Source organism: Eulemur rufifrons, chromosome 7 (genome assembly GCF_041146395.1).
Source record: "Eulemur rufifrons isolate Redbay chromosome 7, OSU_ERuf_1, whole genome shotgun sequence".
Taxonomy (NCBI): Eukaryota; Metazoa; Chordata; class Mammalia; order Primates; family Lemuridae; genus Eulemur; species Eulemur rufifrons.
Window position 1 is genome coordinate 170,363,296 of NC_090989.1, and position 21,365 is coordinate 170,384,660.

The 21,365-nt window shown below is 40.9% G+C and overlaps 1 protein-coding gene across 12 annotated transcripts in view; it reads right to left on the bottom strand.

Moving 5' to 3' along the window:
• The window catches only part of MAGI1 (membrane associated guanylate kinase, WW and PDZ domain containing 1), a 607,075-nt gene that overhangs the window by 60,318 nt on the left and 525,392 nt on the right, over positions 1 to 21,365 (bottom strand). For all 12 annotated transcript variants that reach the window (XM_069476028.1, XM_069476033.1, XM_069476032.1 and 9 more), the window contains 3 exons: positions 19,858 to 19,950; positions 14,142 to 14,324; positions 12,798 to 13,418 (listed from right to left, as the gene is read on the bottom strand). In XM_069476028.1, coding sequence (XP_069332129.1) covers positions 12,798 to 13,418; positions 14,142 to 14,324; positions 19,858 to 19,950 — 897 coding nt within the window. The remainder of the gene's footprint in view (positions 1 to 12,797; positions 13,419 to 14,141; positions 14,325 to 19,857; positions 19,951 to 21,365) is intronic.

Here is a 21,365-nt window from a genome sequence, read left to right on the forward strand (position 1 = left end):
ACACTATTAAGAAGAGTCTGAAATAAGCCCAAGTAAGAACTTGGCACAAAAAAAGGCGTTTTCCATGTTGTCGGTGGAAATAAAATACTCTTAAGAACCCAATACTATTTTTGAAGACATTGAGATTCTACCAACGAGATCCGTGAACCAAAAAGGATTATGTTCACAAACAGGTGACATGATTGATATCCGAGTAGAAATACAAAGAGAAGAAATACCAAGCAAGGTACAAGCTGGGGAACATTTTTTAAATCTGCAGGTGACAATGCAAAGACAGACGCAGTAAGTGGCAAGGCACATACTTAACTCCAGATGGTGGTAAGGAATGTGTGATTTAATTTAAGGGAAATGAAGGAAGGTGGGAAAATATTTGAAAATACTCAGAACCGAAAAATGCTTACAACAGAGGGTAGCAAGATACCTTTTGCAATAAAGAGAAACTCAACACAGTGAGGTTGCAAAACTAGTATAAGACAAGACCAAAGGTACCATAATAATATTCCTCATAGCAGGGACTTTACACATGGAAAAGATCACCCAAATTTTCATATGGAACCAAAGGGTAGAAAATAAACTCTAAAATTAAGGAAAAAACTGTCTAAAGATAGTCAGTTTCTTGTTTGCTTGTTTGTTTGTTTGTTTGTTTTCTAAAGCATAAATTAAACCAAAAAGAAAGGAAAAGTAGCCAGTAACTGAAACTTTGAGATGGTGATGGTGAAAAGAAATTCCTAGGAAATGGGTCCACAACAGGTCTGCACATTCATGTATCCTATCCTTACCTTAGTGAATTCATGCATGCTGTCTTTGGGTCTCACACTCAGCTGCCTGTGGGCCACAGACAGGTCATGAACAAGAGTAAGAACACATATAAGAAATGGCAAGCCTGTAGCAAACTGGAATTGTTGGCTCCAGATAAATGCTTTCAAAATTTAAAGTAATTTTTAAAAAGACTGCTAAAAAATACATGAGTGGATCATGCCAAATACTGCCAACAGACCAGTTCACAACTCTAAATCCTTTCTACACTTCAAAGCATAGCTTGAGTCTAGAAGTTCTCATCAGAGAGTGATTGTGTCCCCCGGGGAACATTTCCCAATGTCTAGAGACATTTTTGGTTGTCACAGTTGGGGAAAGGGAGCAGGTATGCTCCAGGTACCCACAGGGTAGAGAACAGGGATGCTGTTAAACATCCTACAATGCACAGGATGGACTCCTGCAACAAAGAATTATCTGGCCCTAAACGTCAAAAAGTGCAGAGCTTGAGATACTCTATTCCAGTTCATACAAACTCCCTTGTCACCCCTCGTCCTTCCTGATTCAACTCCTTTTTTTTTTTTTTTTTTTTTTTTGAGACAGAGTCTTGCTCTGTTGCCCGGGCTAGAGTGTTATGATGTCAGCCCAGCTCACAGCAACCTCGAACTCCTGGGCTAGAGATCCTCTTGCCTCAGCCTCCTGAGTAGCGGGGACTACAAGCGCTTGCCACCAGAACCAGCTAATTTTTTCCAATTTTAATAGAGACGGGGTCTTGTTCTTGCTCAGGCTGGTCTTGAACTACTGGCAAGCCTCCCGCCTTGGGCTCCCAAAGAGCTAGGACTACAGGCGTGAGCCACTGCACCCGGCCCCAATTTAACTTTTGTCCGAATCACTACACGTTCCTGCTGGTAAAATTCACTTGTTAGTCTTGTCTCCCTAACTACATTGTGAGAACTAGTTTCTTTCTCCTTATTCCAGAGCTGTGCACAAAGAATATCCTCAGTCCTTGATTAAGACCAGGAATGGGTCAAATGGGGAGAGGCTTGTCACACCTGTTAATAGGACTATGAAAATAAACAGCAAAGAAAAACAGCTACAGTATAACCTCACTTGATTCTACTAAGAGAAATATATAGAAATTTCAATAGTTTACATTTAGAGGAAAAAAGAATGATCTAGTCCCATTTTCTGCATAGTTTAACCTCTCCTGTGTCCCATCTCCTTTCCCTTCTTAAAGACCTCACTCCCGCAATGAGTGTGTACAATGAATTCTCTTTTCTTCCCTGATCACTAGGTTCTCCTGGCTTCTGAGTCACTCCTATCCACATGCAAGAACGTTGTGGTAACTCCCATCTTAAAAACCAAACCAAACCTTCTCCTTTGCCTCCACATCCCTCTCTAGCTTATACTCTCTTGTTGGTTCCACTTCATGGCAAACCTTGAACAGCTTGTCCAAATCCCCATCTCACTCTCCACCTGCCTGGCCCCTCCAGACCGACTTCAGGGGTCCTGCTCTCCAAGGTCTCCGTGCCACAGGCAGCACTGCCACCCTCACAGGCCTCCACCTCTGGACCTACCTGTGCTGCTAGCATCTCCTTGAGACACTGTGTTCTCTTGGATTCCATGACACCATGCTTTCCTGTTCCTCCTCATGTTTGTTCTGGCTGTTCCATCTTCACAGGGGCCTCTGCCTTGGTCTGATGCCTGAACAGCGACATGCCTTCGAGTTCTGCCTCGCCCCCCTCCTCTCCTTTCCACTCCTCCCCTCAGTAACCTCACTCAGTCTCATGGCTCTAAATACCATCCACATCTGTGTTTTACGAACTTTTGTGAGTATGGTCCACGATGAGGAATACATCTTACAACACATTTCACACATGCGTCCATATGTGGGTGCATGTGTGTGCACGGACACAGTAAATGTTTCATGAAGAAAGGACTCATCTTTACTGAGTGTGATATACTCTGATATTTTCTGCTCTATTTCACTTTCAAGAAAAACTGTAGCCCAATCCATTGATTTCTTGGCCTAATGAGTCACAGCCCACAGTTTGTAGAACACTCATTGATACAATAATGGCCCATAAATGTACGTTTCTCCCGCCCTGATCTTACCACCACTAAACCCCAGATCCCAAACAACTGCCTGTGTTTCTGCTTCACATAAAAGAATGGCCCATAAATGTACGTTTCTCCCGCCCTGATCTCACCACCACTAAACCCCAGATCCCAAACAACTGCCTGTGTTTTTGCTTCACTTGGATGTCAAATGGTCACTTCGCAATTAACATGTGTGGGAAGGAACCCCGCCTCCACAGCTCAAGCCCTACCCACTCCTACCCCAGTGCTCAAACCTCAGCGAAGATTCTGCCCAGGTCAACAATTCAGGGGTCGTTTTTTGGCTCCCCCCTCTTCCTTTCCTTCAGCTGGGGTCAGCAAACTACAGCCCGGGGGCCACATAAAGTTCTCCTGGAACACAACGAACACATCTGTTTACATATCACCTGCTACAAGGGCAGAGCAGAGCAGTGGGGACAGAGACCGTATGGCCCGCAAAGCCAAAATGTCCACTATCTGGCTCGTTACAAGAAAAAGTTTGATATTCGACCTACAGAGTCCCACTGACTCTCCTTAACACGTCCCCAACCTGCTGCCATGAGTATCGCTCTAGCCAAACCTGCTGACACCTTTGCTCAAACCAACTGCTGCAAGAGCCCTGATAGGTCTCCCCCCTTCTACTTCTGCTCCCCCAAAATATATTCTTCACATACATGCCGGAGGGGCTATCTGAGCATGTGACTGAGAGCCTGTCCCTTTGCTGCATGACACTGGACATCACACTAAAATACAATCTGAACTCCGAATCCTGGTCTCCAGTCTCTGACCTCGGCCACCACCCCTCTGCTCGCCTTTACCCAGGAACACTGGTCTCCCTTCCAGTTCTTTCTCGGGGTCTTTGCGCTAATTGTCCCTTCTTGCCAGAATACTCTTCCCTTCCCTGTAGTCACGTCGCGCCACCTAATCTTAAGGAGCCCTCTCACCCCTATGCCCGCCCCACCTGCTCACTGCACCTGGTTTGATTTGCTCCAGAGCACTTTCCTCTGGCTGACGCTGTCTTGTCCATCTGTTTATTTTTGCTCTTTCTCCCCTTCCCCTAGAATAAAAGCTTCATGAAATGAGGAACCTGTTTGTTTCATTTGCAGATGATTCCGCCCTATTCCCAGTGCCTAGACAATGCCTGGTACACGGTGTTCATGAATCTGACTGCCAGAAAGGAACAACAAAGTGACTCTTTACATTCAAATTCAGCACTTAAGTAGAAGCACAAAATAATAATTTCACAGCCTGCCAGTCATGCCAATGGAATTCTACCACCCTTCCAGAAAGGGGAGGGGCTGCTACCTCTCCTTAATGAGAATCCTAACTCACACGCATGGACACATTTATAATAAATAATGCATATAGGCAAGGAACTCCGGGCACTAAGTGTACCTTCAAGAAGAATGAGACATTGCCTTGTGGGGAAAAAAAAAAAGGTAAAAGTTTTAGGTGTGCCAACCACTTTGCATTATGAATATAACATGAATAAAACTCAAATCATCTAATAATGTTTGAAATTGCATATAAATGTTAGAATAAAGAAGTTAGGCTTGCTTAGGTTTAAAAACTATAAGGCCAAAAGTCGGTAAAGAAACCAGAGTTCCTTAAGATGTGAAAGTGAGGAGTAATTTTTTATGCATTATGTAATGAAAGAACCAAAATAGAAACATTTTTATATTTATCTCACCTCTTGCTGTAAGTCATCTCAAATATAAATGTGACCTATCATGCTCTAAAGAATTCTCAAATAAAATCCTCGATAACTTTAAACCGTGGCAAATAAATCAAAATAGCAACTCAAAACTGCATTACTAATAAAGGCCAGAAGGTCCCTTAATAGAAAATTCGAATGCCATCCTGTTTAGCACCAGAGAAGTGCTGGGGAGTTTGCTAATTTTAACTTGAATAACTTTTAACTGCTAGGAAGATCCGCACAGCATGCTGGATCTCACAAGAGCCCTCAACTTCTAAAATTCTTAGAAAAACTAAGCACCGTAGGTAAGCGGTGAGGTCAGTCAAGCCTGAGATGCTGAATCACTAAATCAGATAAATACACCTAGGAGACTTCAACATCTTCCTTTTTTAAATAGAGCTCTGACAAACTGTAACTTGCTGATACCTCATGTGGCAGATTATACACATTTGATACATAAGAATTTTAGTTGAGTTTTTCTTGTATTTTAAAATATCTTCCACTTTTTGGATTAAAGGTACTTTAAGAAAATAATTTAAATTAAGCTCCTTAAACAACATCGGTCCAGTATAAAAGCTGAGATGCTTCCCGGCCAGGAGGAGTCCTGTAATCCCTTTGAAAATTTGATGAGACCATGCCAGGATTGGGAAAGTGGAGATTGCTCCAAGCACTTAAACTTTATAAGTCATAAATTCTCCAAGTCTCAATTTTTTGCAGCCCCTTAACATCTAGTTAACACATATAAAGAGCTTAGAGCAGCACCTCTGCAAGCAAAGAATTTAATAAATAGGACTTATTTTTGTTATGATCTGTATAAAAAGAAATTAATTAGCCGTAAAGTTGCCTTCAATTCCATAATTTTCTTCTATTCAAAGGTATCAAAAAATAAGAGAAATGGTAAAATAAAGGATATTCACTATCTCACTTCTGAGGATAAAATAATTTTAAAATTGCTAGAACTGTGCTGTCCGACAGCACTTGTGATGATGGAAATGTTCTCTATCTGGTCTCCAATATAGCAGCTACTAGCTACATGTAGCTATTGAGCACTTGACATGTGGCCAGTTGGACTGAGGAACTGAATTTTATTTTTCTTTATTTTTCTCGCTCTGTTGCCCAGGCTGGGGCACAGCGGCACGATCATAGCTCACTACAACCTTGGACTCCTGGCCTCAAGTGAGCCTCCTGCCTCAGCCTCCCAAAGTGCGGGGTAGGATTATAGGTGCGAGCCACTGTGCCTGACCTGAGTTTTAAATTTTAATTTCAATTCATTAGATAGTAGCTACTTTACTAGATGCCAGAGAACATGCTTTTGGATCTGCATGATTCACTGGTGTGGGGTGCCAGTATCTTGGCCTACAGACACACTGATCAATGCATTTACTTGTCATTTAGGGCAGCCTGTGACAGAGGCTTGTCATTTAGGCATTTACTTGTCACAGAGGGACCTGGCTTTGCAAACAGACCTGGGTTCAGATTCAGACTTTGTCCCCTTTTAGCTGTGTGATTTCAATCTCCTGCTGCCTGTGTCCTCAGCTACCATGAGAGCTCTTGCACCTCCTAAAGTTCTCTTGAGGATCAGCATGTATGAAAGCAAAGGGCCTAGCATTGACCCATTTTTTCATTCCATACATATAATTTTCTAAATACTTACAATGTGCCAGGCACTGTTTTAGGCAGTGGGGATACAGTAGCGATTGGGACCAAGTCCTGGCTCTCGTGAGCATCACAAGCAGGTGTGAGGGCATGAGGAAGATCACAGAGCGGTGGTGACAGTGGGGGACCCTGCTGTCTCTTGCGTGGAGCAGTCAGAGCAGGTTTCTCAGATGACAGGGGATGAAAGGACCTCCAGGCAGAGGCCTGAAGGATGTGAGTGAGGGAACTCTGGGGCTATACGGGAGAAGAAAGATACAGACAGAGGGAGAAGCAAGAGCCGGGGCCCTGACACAGGACTTTGGAGTTTACGCTGAACGACCGTAGGCCACTTTGACACGAGGAGGGCCTTGATCCCATTCAGTTTAAATCAGTCCAGCCGGAGGAAGCACTGAGCCCTGTTGCGAGGCCAGTGCCAGGCCAGGTGCCATGTGACGGCTGGCAGAGGCCAGGGAAGAGGCGGCAAGTAAACTGAGCATGGACACGCTGAGGAGGGAGAGCTGACAGTATCTGCTGATGTGGATACACAGGGCTCCAACACTATTAGGACATCCCTCTATAAACACCCTGGGTTCCCCTTTCTGAGGCCCTGCCGCTCAATTTGAGACCTTCTGGCAGTGAAACATGTTAAGTAGTACAATTTGCAATTCATTCTTCAGTCCAAGATCAAAGGACAAAGAGAAGAGAGGCACCTGATACCTGGGTTTAACTCTCCGGTGCACAGCTCACTATAACTCTAAATATGATGGGTTTGCATCATTTCAGAAGGAAAACATATACACACACAGACACACAGACACACACATACACATACACATGAGCTAATGCTAATGATGTGCTTAGATGATGAGATTAGATATTGCTTTTCCCTGTTTGGATCAATGACAATTTAATGAACTAAATATCATCAATAAATTTTGATGAGAATTAAGTGGCATCAATTTGCCAGTGGACTTCATACTTTATTCATTCCTTTATGCATAAGACACACTCTTCAACAGTTAGGGTACCAAAGCAGATCCTTTGCAATATGAGCCAGGAGGCTGTTTAGCAGAGTAGTAAGCATTATCTAGAGCCAGAATTCCTGGGTTCAAATCCTAGATTTGCCACTTACCGGCTGTGTGATTTTGGGTAAATCACTGAAACTCTCTGGGTCTCAGCTTCCTCATCTCTAAAATGGAGCTAAGATTGTACTTAACTCCAGGGCTCTTATGAATTATGATACGTAAACTGTTTAGAAACATGCCTGGCACATTGTAGAAGTGCTTAGTTATTGAAAGTCTTACACATGCTTTCCCAAACGAACCACACTTTTCTTTGCTTTATAGTAACCAAATGTAGTTGTGGGGTTTCAAGACCTACAACAAAAACTTTTTCCCCCCCTAGCATAGAAGCTAAAAATCAGTGCCTTCATTTCACAGAGGATCCTACACATTGCAAATTGGTAGCAGCTCCAATGTGGTCACAACAATGAAGTGTTGAGAGATTTTATTTACATATGTATGTGTATGAGATGCATTGCATGTACCACAGTAACATGCCTGGCACACAGTAAGTACTCAGTAAATGACGGTAGTAACATTACCATCGTCATTACCATCCCCACCACCGAATTTTTGCCGTTTAACTCTCACTATCGTCTGTCTAGACTTATGAAGTGTGACTATACGGCTATATGATTAATTTTCTATTGTGACTTATAGATCAAGTTTAATTTATTCAGGTAGTATTGACTGAGACCTTGCCACTTCCCAGGTTCCCCATGAAGTGCCAGGTATACAAGAGTGAAAGTTAGGAACGGTCCTGCCCTGCAGGAATTTTAACATTTCGTGACTTTATAATTAGACCCTAAAATTACTTAGTGCTCTGACAAAAGTATTCAGTATATGGTTTGTGCAAACTGGAAAGCAAAACGTCACTTCCATTACTGCTGTGATCAGTAAAGGCCAGTGGGAGACGGGACTCACAATGAGCATCTCCAGCGTCAAGTCCTCCCTTCTGCTCTCCTCTGAAGTAGAAACATGGAGAACGTGGGAGCCGAAACGGACCTTAGGGAAGACTGAGAAATCTGCTGCTGATTTAAAATAGACTTTAAAAGAAGAACATTGCTCCAAAATGAAAATAATTTTTTATAATAGCTTTATAAACTTATTTTTCCGCAAGTTATATGTCATCGAATCAAAACTAGAAGGCACCGTGGGGGCATGAGCCTAACATTATTTGCAGCTCTAATTGTATATCAGAATCACCAGTGGAGCTTATTAAAAAAAAAAAATACAGATGCCTGAACATCATATCTTAGAGCCTTTTTTTTTTTTAATAAAAAGCCATCCACACTCAACTGCTTCTGGTATTAGGCACTATGAGCAAAACACCACTGATTGATTTATCAGGTGATTACCACTGTGCCAGCGATTGGCACAAATGCTACCTTATTTAATCTACGTATATCATAAGCCCATGCAAGACAAGTATTATTATTCCTATGTTTTTCAGATGGTGAACTAAGCTCAGAGAAGGTAAGTAACTTGCCTAAAGTCACAGAGCAAGCAAAGGAGCTGGGATCCAAACCTGCATTCTCTGGCTCCAGAATCTTGTGTTCTTTCCTCTATACAACAATAAAGCCATTCTTGGCATAAATTAGAGCCAGAAGGGACTGCTCAAAAGATTTTCCAGTTCAAAACATCCATTTTTTTAAATAAAAAATGAGCACGTCAGGGCAGAAGTAGTGACCTGCTCAAGGGTATACAGCAGTTTAAGACAAGAGTTTGACTTAGAGGCCAGCTCTCGACACCCTCAGTGAAGTTTTCTTCACTTTCTCTCGAAAGCAAAGCATATATTCTGCACTTTCATAAAGTATTGACAAATCTTCTCTTGAAACAGAGTGTTGGGACTCAACACAAAATCACATCTTAAAGAGTGTCGCACCGCTAATATGTGTGAATTAGCTGAATACACAAAATACTTGACACAGAGGGGCACAGGCAGTTACACTACCTACATATAATTCCTTTTTTAAGAAGGTGAAAAACCTTTATGGTATAAATTTTATATACTTTATTAATTAAAAAAAAAAGCTCTTTAGTAATCACCGTCTAGCCTGACTTTCCAAACACTTCAAACAAGTGTCTAGACTCACACTGGTATCAGGTGACAGGATTGCTAAATGCAAATGCTGTATTCAAAACAAAACAATAAAAAGCACTCTCCTGACCAAACAGCAGAGGGAGAAGGAGGACAGGACACACGACGGGAAGACTGGAGCCAGGCACAGGAAGAAGGCACGGCCCTTTCAACACTCGAGTGATGGACCAATGTGCAGGGAGATATTCATGAAGATGAGATGTGTAAGCAAATCAGGAATGGTCTCAGCTGCCTGGGCATGTGGATGAACATTCCCCAGCAACTCCAAGCCTGACCCCAGAAATTTATAAATGATATTTCAACCTCTGCTCAATTTTCGGATGGAGGGAGGGAGACTGACTAAAGATGCTAAAAATGAAATATACTGGATCTTGACAAGAACAAATGTCAGAAATGAGCTCCGGAGATTAAGAATTAAAATAGATGCTACAAACATAGCCAGTTCTGCCCAAAGTAGGAAAGGCCATTCTTTAAAGCACAGAAAGCTTCATCAGGAGCTCCTGAGCAGGGTGAACGGTGCGGATTGGATGAGTTTACCAATCTGCTTACTAGCAGTTACAACCAAAATGAGATTCACTAGAAAGAATCGGTGAAGTGGCCATTTACGTTCTCATTTAACCTAGCAGTTGTCTTGTTCCTTCCTCAAACCTTCTCCTTATACCCCCTCCATACAGGAGAGATGATTAAATGTCAGCCCTGATTCAAGTAACTAATATATGGCAGAAACAGATATATTTATATGCTTTTGAGAATGATTAATAGTAGCTGGTGTTAGCCTGCCAACTGCAGATGTACAAACTTTCTATCTTATACATAAATCAAACACAAGACATATGGTGTATTTTAAAGACTGCTGATGTTACAGTGATTTTAAATTAGGTACTGGAATAAACTATGTAGATGTTGACTAATGTGACAATATATTCTGGATCTTTCCATATGAATGCCATAAAATATAATAGCATTAACAAAAAGAAGGTCTTAGGAATTAAGAAAAGAGATCACAAACATATTTAAAATCAAGGAGTATGTTTCTACAACCGTTTCCTGGTTTAGACAAATTCATCGCAATATGGTTCCAGACAGTATTGTAAATTAGTGGGTTGTAATCAGACTTTCTATTTGGTCTCCTTAGAAGGGAATCTAATGGGATAGAAAAACCCAACACATCAATAGCAGAAGTGAAGGAGCAAATAGATGAGGTAGGAGAAAAGGGTGGTTTGTGACTGTCAAATGAGCAGTGGCTGAATCAGAGATGGGTCAGATGTACCAAGAACTATTTAAAAGTTTCCAGGTTGTCAGCCACTGTATTCAGCAATTATGCAAAAAATCAGTGCTATTCAGAGTTAAGTAGGGCAGAGCACTGGACTGGAAACCACAGAGTAAGAGTGGACTTCTCAGTCCTCCTGTGGGCTGGCACCTTCCTATCTCCCAGGAAGTAGTGAAGATCAGAGCAGAGGCATGTGCAGGTATGAAAGCACTTTGTAAATTGCCAATTTGTCTATAAGTGCCAGGCATCATCATCATCATCATCATCATCCTTATGTTCAAGTCATTACCTACTACATCTTGGTCATTGTTTACAAATCAATTATCTGGGCAGTCAATCGATCTAGGTACAAGAAGAGACTTCAAAATTGTTTGGTAGGCCGGGCGCGGTGGCTCACGCCTGTAATCCTAGCACTCTGGGAGGCCGAGGTGGGCGGATCGTTTGAGCTCAGGAGTTCGAGACCAGCCTGAGCAAGAGCGAGACCCCACCTCTACTAAAAATAGAAAGAAATTATATGGACAGCTAAAAATATATATAGAAAAAAATTAGCCGGGCATGGTGGCGCATGCCTGTAGTCCCAGCTACTCGGGAGGCTGAGACAGGAGGATCGCTTGAGCTCAGGAGTTTGAGGTTGCTGTGAGCTAGGCTGACGCCACGGCACTCACTCTAGCCTGGGCAACAGAGTGAGACTCTGTCTCAAAAAAAAAAAAAAAAATTGTTTGGTAGAAATAACATTGTTAAAAATAAAATCTGCCCAGTGGCTTTTATAATTGCTCCATAAGAAGGGTTGACTGAGCACTTCAGTTCACACAGACAATTGCTCTGTAGTTTGGATTTCCTTCCAAGGACCCCAGTCATTTTGATCATAGAACATGCAGCTTCATGAAAGCACGAGAATGTGGCTGCTGGGACACAAATGAGCTCCACTGTTGCAACAGAACAAAGAAGAAATAAAAATGTGGCTCTTGATCTCTTTTCAGAGGGCGCAAATATGCTGTGTATGAAATAAATCATGCTGGCGAGGAACAGGGGAACAACCATTCTCAGGCCCATTGTGTAACATGATCAGTCAACACTAGTCACAAGTATATATTCCAGGAGTAAGACATTTCATTATGGTGAAAAATATTTCTTAATGAGAGATCTTGGGACTTCAGGCAGGGCAAGGTTGGGTGGGGGTGCAGGCGAGGAGAAAGAAGGAAGCTTAAGGTCTCAAGATTCAGAATATCTCAGATCCCTGAGATTCTCAACCACTTCATTAAGATGTGAGTATGCTGAAGGACATTTTTAATATGATTAGTGGAGCTGTTGTTCCTGCCAAATATAAGTAATCACATACCTATTCATTCATTCAATACCTAATACCTATTCATTCATGAATACCTAGAAGGAGTCAGGTGTTGTGTTAAATGCTGGGGATAACAGCCGTCAGTCAACATGCAGACATGGGCCCCGGCCTTTATGGAACTTATATTCTAGCGAAAGAGAGACAAGGAAAAATAAATAAATATACAAAATAATTCCCTGTGCTAATAATAATAGTGATCATGATAAAGGCCAGGAAGAAATGGGGTGATGTGGTAAAGATTACATGGAGGTGTGAGGGAGCTACTTTAGATAAAGTGATCAGAGAAGCCCTTTCTCAAAAACCCTGAATAAGACTGAGCCAGCCAGGAAGAGCTAAGAATGGAGCATTCCAAGCAGAGGCAACAGCAAGTGCAAAGGCCCTGAGACAGGAAAGGGCTTGAAGCATTAAAGGAACTCCAGAAAAGAAGCCAGTGTGGTCAAAGCGCCCTAAGAAGGGGGAGAGGAGTGTGACATGAGGTTGGAGGAGTGGGCCAAAGTCACATTTTGCAGGCTGTACAGGCCAGGTTCAGGTTCAGGTTCAGGAGACTTAAAGGATACAGATTTTAAATCTTAATGGTTCCCGAAAGGTACAATCTGATTTATGTTTTAAAGTATCACTCCAACTGCATACGTATAAATCACAGCCTTTATATGCTTAAAGAGGCTATCATTTAGAGAAATCAGAAGGCATTTGGAATGTATTTCCAAACATTTAAATAAAAATGAATTTAAAGTAGTACACACTGAAAAAGCCCCAAATAGTCACCTGAAGACCAATAAGTTAAGCAATGATTTGGGGGTTAAAAAAAAGTCAAAGAGCAAAACAAAGCTACGTACCTCCTCGTTGCACCAACAGGGTGACCTCACTTCCCTTAGGACACTCGATCAGCATATCCACCACTTGGTTGTGAGTTAGAGCCTGCACGTTCTTCTTATTAACTTCCACTATAAGATCCCCTTCTTTCAGGCCTCGGCACCTTGGACTGTCAACAATCTGTTTCACTCTTTGGCCGCCACCACCAGGACTGTCTGCGATAGTAAAACCAAAGCCCATCGGCCCTTTGACTATATGAACAGTTATGAGTTCCGGCTGAGTGGCTATGGAGGATGCCAAAGAGACAGTGTCATTGGGATAACCATGGGGACCATTTGAAGCCATGTCAGCGGGGCTGCTTGGCCTGGCGTCCTTCATGCCGTTGACTTTGCCTGTTTTACTGCTGTGGCTAGCTGGCGAATCATAGGTCTCCTGCCCATTCACAATAATTGGTTCTTTATCCAAAATGGCTACCGAGGTCACTAGACTGGTATTGGGGTCATCTGGGTCAAAAGGCAATGGATAACCTCGGCAGAGTTCAAGGTCCACACTGGCACCAATGGGAATGGACTGGAAGATTTTCACAACTTGAGCATGTGTGTGTCCCAAAACACAGGTGTCATTCACGCTGACAATTACGTCTCCTGTAAAAGGTAAGAGTTTGGGGGTTTAAAAAAACAGCACCCAGAAAAGTGATATCAATACTAAAACATAACATTTTACTAATACAAAGCTGAAATGAAACTGGATTTGGGGGTGATACTATTGGGCGTAAAGGGACTGCTTCTATTACTGATTTGTTAAAAATTTTTCATTTTTCATTATTATGGGTACATAATAGTTGCATATATTTATAGAGTATAAGTGATATTTTGATACAGGAATATTAATCAAATCAGGGTAATCGGTGTATCCATCACCTCAGGCATTTATCATTTCTTTGTGTTAGGAACATTTCAATTTCACTCTTCTAGCTATTTTAACTGTTAATAAAGCATTCTTTCAGCATCTAGTGTCTTCCCTGCTAATGAAAATATAATAATCACTGAAAGAACACTGAAGCTTTCTTTGAAAAAAATTCTCACGGTGGAAATCCAAGTTTAGAATTCATTTATGCAAGTGGATCTATGTTTCAGTAAATTACTGCTTTACTATACTCAATAACACCCTAAGTTTCCCAAAGTTAAAATGGCTTCGAAGGTTTTAATAAGTACCAAGGGATGAATTTATATAGTGTAAAGACCTGGCTCACTCTCAAGTTTAAAGGACATTTATGCATCTGTGCAACCATGATGTTGTTTGTTCTTGTTCGAGAGCTGGGCAGAAGTCTCACCACACAGAACGTGGTAAGGCCATGTGGACTCTACCTGTTTCCATCTTGCCGTCCAATGCAGCAGGACCGTCTAGGACCAAGCTCTTGATCTGGAGAAACTCATCAGGTTCATCCCCTCCGACCACTGTGAAGCCAAAGCCACGGCTGCTTTTCCGCAGCTTCGTGTGAATGAACTTGCCTTTCAACTCAGAAGGGTTTCGTGTAAAAAAGGGTTTGCCTGGATTAAAACAAGAAAAGCACATGGAACCATGAGTGAAAAGGTGAATTATATACAATGTGAGAAAACATACAGATAACTCTCCAAGCTTGTGTGCTGGAGCCTTTGGGCATATACATGTCTTAAGAAAGTCCTCTCTTGATTTCAGTAACAAGGGTGTCCTAGGCACCATTGTTTTAAGGACAGGGTACTGCATTTAATACATAGGGTGCATCAGCTTGAGGGTCCAAAAGAAAATACTAGAGAAGGATGAAACTGGTCCCAGTTATGCGACACACTTCTTAAAGTTCACGTACAGCAACTGAGCCTCTACAAGCTCCTTCACAGAAAATGGAATTGGTCTGTTTTGTGTCTTTTTTTTTTTTGCAATACAGGTTCCAAAATGCTGCCTTGGGCGTGGCTTCCACTTATAAAAGCAACTGAGCAAAAACTTTAGTTTTTAATCAAACAGAAAACTCAGGCTGAAAATGCACAGACAATACCAGAAAATACATTATGTTCACAAAGAATAATGTGACAAAAATGTAGAATCACTATTTCAAAATTGAGGGTCATAACTTAAATTCTACATTCAATTGATTTTCCCTACTTATTGGCACTTTTTAATGATCTGTTAAATAGTCAACACATATCCACTGCTAATATTTATTGTTTTAAGAAAGCTTAGGACATGTAGCTTAGGATATTAAAAAAACAAACAAACAAAACAAAAAAACCAAAAATAAACCCAAACTAACCTAAGTAGTTACTAACAAGAGCCACATAGCTCTAAATTCAGCTGTCTTATTTAAGATAAATTAACAGACATTATATTTAGATAATATAGCTAAATAACTTTGAAACATGTTACCTAAAGTTTTATTGAGTTTTCTTGATACATTCAAAAATAACATTTTAGACACAAACCAGAAAGTTTTGGGGGGAAGTTTTATTAGATACTTCTCTACAATTGAGAAACTCACTGGAATTTTTCCAGTTATCCCAAGTAGTGGACCTAATTCCACTAGCTGACTCTTTCCTCTCTCCTAATTTCATGTCCTAGGTCCTGCTCTGGCCACAGTGGCCCCATCATCCCATCTGTTCCATTTCATTTCTAACAAATATGTTATCAAAAAAAAAAAAAAAAAAGGAGAGAGAAAAAGAAGTTCCCATATACCACTGGCACCAAGAGACTGGCACCCAGAAAGGTTATTTTTGGTTAGCTCTATCTAAAAGGCCTTAAAAAGGCCTCTGGGCATGCATACAATTTTTAATTGCAGATTTTAAGAGTTTTTGGCTCTTAAAAAGAAAGCTCTTTTAAACTGCCTGTAGTCAGAGGTCCGCTCACTAACTGCCTCTCTAGCGCAGTCCCAAGGCTCACTGGAAGCTTGACAAACTACAGCCCTGTCACAGTGGCTAAAGAAAGGCAAGACTTAGTAGGATTTGTCATGCAAAGTCACCTGCCAAGGCACCAGGAGGGTGATATCACTCGCAGCAAGGGCTTTGGGGACACAGCTGCCAAGCCAATTACCAGATGGAAAACTGATGAGAGGTAAGATAACCCCCCAATTTTATTTTGGGGGTGGGAGGTGAATGACCTACACTCCTGTAGCAGAGGCTGCTAGGAATTTCCAGAAGCTTGGAAAAAAAACCACATTTCTGTTATGCAGAGACGTCGACAGCCATTACCTTCTCAGTGAGACCTTTCCTAACCATGTTATTAAAAATTACAGTACCTCCTCCAATATTCCTGATCCCCTTCCCTGCTTTATTTCTGTCCTAACTACTGACCACCTTCCAACAGGGTATACATCTAACTTACTGGTTTGGCTTTCTGTTGTCCTGTCCCTCACCCTCATGCATGAGGGGCTTTACATGTGCACACACACGAAACCACTAGAATGTTAGCTCCATGAGGATTTCTGTTTGCATATCCAGTGTCTAGAATACTCTCCAGTACCTTCACGTGCTTCAAAAATTTTTGTTGAGTGAATGAACACACAAAAGCACACAGAAATGAGATTTCATATGTCTCTGAGGAGGCTGAAAAGAGGTGTGTTTGAGTGTTGGAGCCTTTTCACTCTTATTATAGGCAAAGTTAGAAAATGTGAAAATATGTCTGGCAGTTTCTCTAATTTTTAAGAAAATTCATTAGCATATTTTGTGCTTAGAATGTTTTCGACTTAATGGAGACATGAGCAGAGCTTTGAAATTATATGAATGACTTCTTTTCCCAATGCTTATTGAGGGAGGGAAGAGCATAGGGTTTCACATTTATGCACATTTTATTACTTTTCATGTATGGGTAGGTCATTAGTTAACGCATCTTTTGGGAAGAAACGCTTTTCTCCCCAGAGGCAGTGGAATTTAGAGCTCTCTGCTGCAGCCCTGTGGTGCAGGTAATTTTGGGGAGATACTAACCTTTGTTGACTAGTCACCAGCTGTAAGACCTGACTGTGTATAAAAATCACCCAAGTATTTTTTTAACCTCTACTCATTTCTAGTTCCCACCCTAGATTCACTGAATCAGGATCTTTTGTGTCTTGGCCCAAAACTCTGGACGTGAACAACCCTTAGGTGCTTCTTTCCCAGCCAGGCTGGCACTATTCTCGACACTAGTGTCTGACACTACCCCAGACCACTGTCGCCCAACAGCACTTCCCATGACGGTGGAAATGCTCTATACCTGCACTGTCCAATATGGCAGCCACTAGTCACATGGAGCTATTGAGCCCTTGAAAAGTGGCCACTGGGATTGAGGGACTGAATTTTTAATTTTTTAACTGTAATAAATTTACATGGCAACATATAATGAGTGGTTCTGTACTGGCAGCACACACTTAGGCCATGCAATGAGGTGCCCCACAGAAAACAAAACCACCACAAAAATCCTTCAGCCAGAAGTTAAACTATTCCTAACGAAAACGGGTGTTCAAATCTGTGCTCTACTACTTCATGTGTGGCCTTCGGCAAGTTACTAAATCTCCCTCTGCCTGGGTGTCACATGTGTACACAGAGGTGACGGTGATACCCACCCTCACGTGACAGCTGTGAGGAATAACCGTGATAGATAATGTGGGTAAAGGGCTTAGGATGGTGCCTGGCACATAATAAGAGCTCAGTCAATGAGTTATTGTACCGATGAGTGGTGGTATTAGAGTGAGCACAGTGGAGAGGTAACTGCAAAAATCTCTCTCCAAGCGTAAGTTTGAAGCTGGAGAGTTTTTGTAAGAGCACATCACTGAAATTATCATGTGCTGGGATTAGAACTTTAATCTTGGCCACGGGAGAGATTAGTTGAGCAGTGAACTTAGCAAAATTCATACCAAATAATCTAACCAAGTTAACTTTATGGCTTCTTCCTGATAGCACTATCAACATTAGATACTACCCAAGATAAGAAAGACTGGATGGTGATCAAGACCCTTAACCAGCAGGTAGGTAACTCACAGTCAAAGCCAACGAGGCTAACATCTAAGTTAATATTGATCCCAATTGCAGCTTGGAGTCAAAAGGTATGGATTTTAACTGGTCTCTTTGGTATTGATTAAATTCCAAACATTATAGTGTTTGAAAGACAAGGATCAACATGGAGACTACACAGTAGAAGGGTTGTAAAAATAAGTAAGTTGATCCCAGGGAGAGTTCTGTGAACCTGAACTTTCCCAGACCACCATTGGATCCAAGAGGCATAAACAAAAAAAGAAGAAGAAAAAAATGCCTAGAAGAAAGAAAAGTTAAGAATCTGAGATGAAGTTTCTAATACAGATAAATACCATATGGACTCTTAGTTGGTGCACTAATATTTGGCAACCACAACATGAACCTTTAAAGCTTTAATTTATTTAATCTCTAAGACAATTATTTAAGGAAGCCGGGCTATCATATGTGTATTTGTAGATGGATGGATAGATAGATACTGTTTCATGCAGGAATAATTTCAGCGGAAACTAGGTATCAAAGGATTATGCTTTGCTTGAGGTTATCCCATAACGGAGAGGGGGAACCAATAACCAAAAAACCGCAGTCTCCTGCCTCCATGGGATTTAAAGTCTAACGAGGAAGCTATTGTTAAATAACGGAACACAAATCAGCATTAGTTGCAACTATAAAAATTCTACAAATGAGAACTATAGGAGGATTCAGAGTGACTATGATAGAGGAATCTAGCCAAGACCTGAGGTGAACAAGAGTTAGCAAAGTAAGGAGTAGGAGGAAAAGACAACTGGAAACAGAGGGAATAGTCTTTGCAAAGGCTCAAAAGTGGCCCACAGCTCTGCTGGTTCAAGGAACTAAAAAGAGGCTGGTGTAGCTGTGCACTGTGAGAGGGGGGAAGGGATGAGCCCGCAGAAGGAATTTTATATTTAAAAAATACTGAAGAGGCCACAGTCATGTTGATATTAATTAATATACTGTTATCTGCTATGTCCTATATTTATTAAAGCCACTATCACCACTAAAAATGTGTCTATTCCAGAAGAAACTGTTTTACATAAGTTGATATTAATACTAATCCTATGACAATGTCAACTAGCAGAGAAATAATTTCTTTCTTAGGAAAAATATTAGGAGGAATCACAATTAGAGAAAAGAGTTAGCCTACTTATTTTTTGTATCTAACACAATTAGATCTCTTTAAAAATGTACAGAGGAAGACAAATTTTACAGTGTTTTCAACGGTTCTGTACCATAAACATTCCCCACCTCTATCACGCATGATGCTTGTTTGACTTTCCTTATTTAAAAGAAAAGGAAAAACTAAACGAAAATATTTCCTATCATTTCAGAGTAATGAGGCCTGAAAGTTGCAAAGTTCTGGAGCTTCTGATTTTCAAGAATGATCCTCTCGAGAGGTCTCACACAACATATGAATATGAATGCGTAAGACCCACTGAAACATAAACATGCATACATGCTGAAACTGCAACAAGAATAGGGGTGAGAACTTAAAACATAACATCTAATCATTTACACTTACAGGAAAATCTTTGTCAAAAGTAAATGTGCTGGCTAGAATCTTGCAATATCTAAGGCTGAGTTTTCAATTTATCTTATTTAACCCAGTATTGACTATTTTTGGTCTCTAAATCACTGATTCTCAACCCTGGGATGTTTTTGCTCCCAATGCATTTGGCACTATCTGGGGACATTTTTGGTTGTCATAATGGGGGAGAGAGGTGGGCTGTGTGCTATTGGCGTCTAGCGGACAGGGTACATCCCACAATGCCTGGACAGCCCCACACAACAAAGAACGACCTAGCCAAAATGGTAGTAGTGCTGAGGTTGAGAAACTTTGGTTTAAATGATCCTTTAACAAGTAGTCATTATTTTTAAAGTGTTACAAATAGTTGAAGAAATTTATTCAGAAAGGATTCTAATTTTTTGATAGGTCTGATTAACGATGCATTTAGAATTGCTTTCATTATTTACAGTTCTCACTATCAAAGGAATGATTTGGGAGTTACAAGTCATTTAAAGTCATTCACTATTTAAAGGACCTTTAAAAATTTAGATTGTGAGCTAAAACCATGACGCCATTATAGAAACACTTTACCCTGAAGTGGAGGTTCTCTGGCTGGCTCTGGATTGCTTGGGGGGTGGGCTGCAATAACAGGAGGCACGAGGGATGAATGCTCTTCTGTCCATTCTGCAAGAAAGAAGAGAAACAGTTTCCTGTTTTTCCTTCAAATGGCTGGTCGACTTGCTCATGACTCACCTTCTTCTCAGTAATACCCAAGCCAATAAAACCAAGGGCACACAGCTTAGATTAAAAAGAAATTGGTATCTGACCTCATTCTATCAAGATCTCTATCTCTTGTCTAAGACTTTTGGGGAAAGAAATATTGTGATATAACCAATAAAAACTTCAGTTCTCTCTGACTGGACAGTGCAAACTGAGACCAGGCAAAAAATGTCAGGAAAGATATAGAGTCATGCAACTGGTCTGTTTGTCTTAAGTAGTGAGGTAGATAAAGGTGGATTTCAGCAGTTTGCTAAGATGCTCTCTCTCTCGTCTCTGAAATCCAAACAAGACCCATTACAAATACTCCCGGCTCCTAACTATAGTCTTATTCACCTGGGAGGCCCAGAAATAACTCACAGCAAGTGACCCTGGAGATGTACCTCCGAGTCTCTCTCCTGCTCAGCTACCATAATCAATCGCACACTCCCATTCCCCAAACTGCATGTTCTGATGCTACCAAGTTTCACCAGCTCAGGAAAAATAATATTTTCAAAAGCTCTTTTTAGACAGAAAAGAGATAAAGTAGAGAACTTTTCTACAAGTGACTATACAGACACATACACACACATACCCTCTCTCTCTAAATTATATAACCTAGGTCAGTGGTTGGCAAGCTATGGCCTACTAGCCAAGCTGGGCCCAGTGCCTGTCGGCATACAGCCTGTGAGCCAAGAATTGTCTTTATATTTTCAACTGGTTGGGAAAAAAAAAAAGAAGAAGAATATTTTGTGATGCATGAAAATTACATGAAGTGCAAATAAATGTTTTATTGGAATGCAGCCACACCTATTCATTTACATATTGTCTATAGCTGTCTTCATTCTACAATGGCAGAGGTGAGTAGTTCTAACAGAGATGTTATGAATCACAAAGGCTACTAGTATTTGGTCATGTACAGAAAAAGTTTGCCAACTTGTTGTCTAAGATCTATATTCACTATATTCAATAGTATAATAACAGAAGTGTTACATTTGATATTCACATATTATATTGAAGGGGTATTACGTCTATTATTTTAAAAGATCACAATGAAAAAAAACCGGGGAAAAGTATCCATTAATAAATGGATGGCTAAAGTGGAGACACAAAATGGAATGTTATGCAGCTATTAAAAATTATAAGCTAAAATCTGTATTAATGGACTTTGAAATATGTGTAAGAAATAAAAAGTGAGAAAAACAGGCCTCACACACATACAAACTCTGTGTGTGTGTATATATATATGATGAAATTTTGTTAAAATATGGATATTTATATGTCCCTAGAAAATTTCTGCGTAGTGTTTATCTCTGAATGGGAAGGGGGCATGCAGGGGAGAA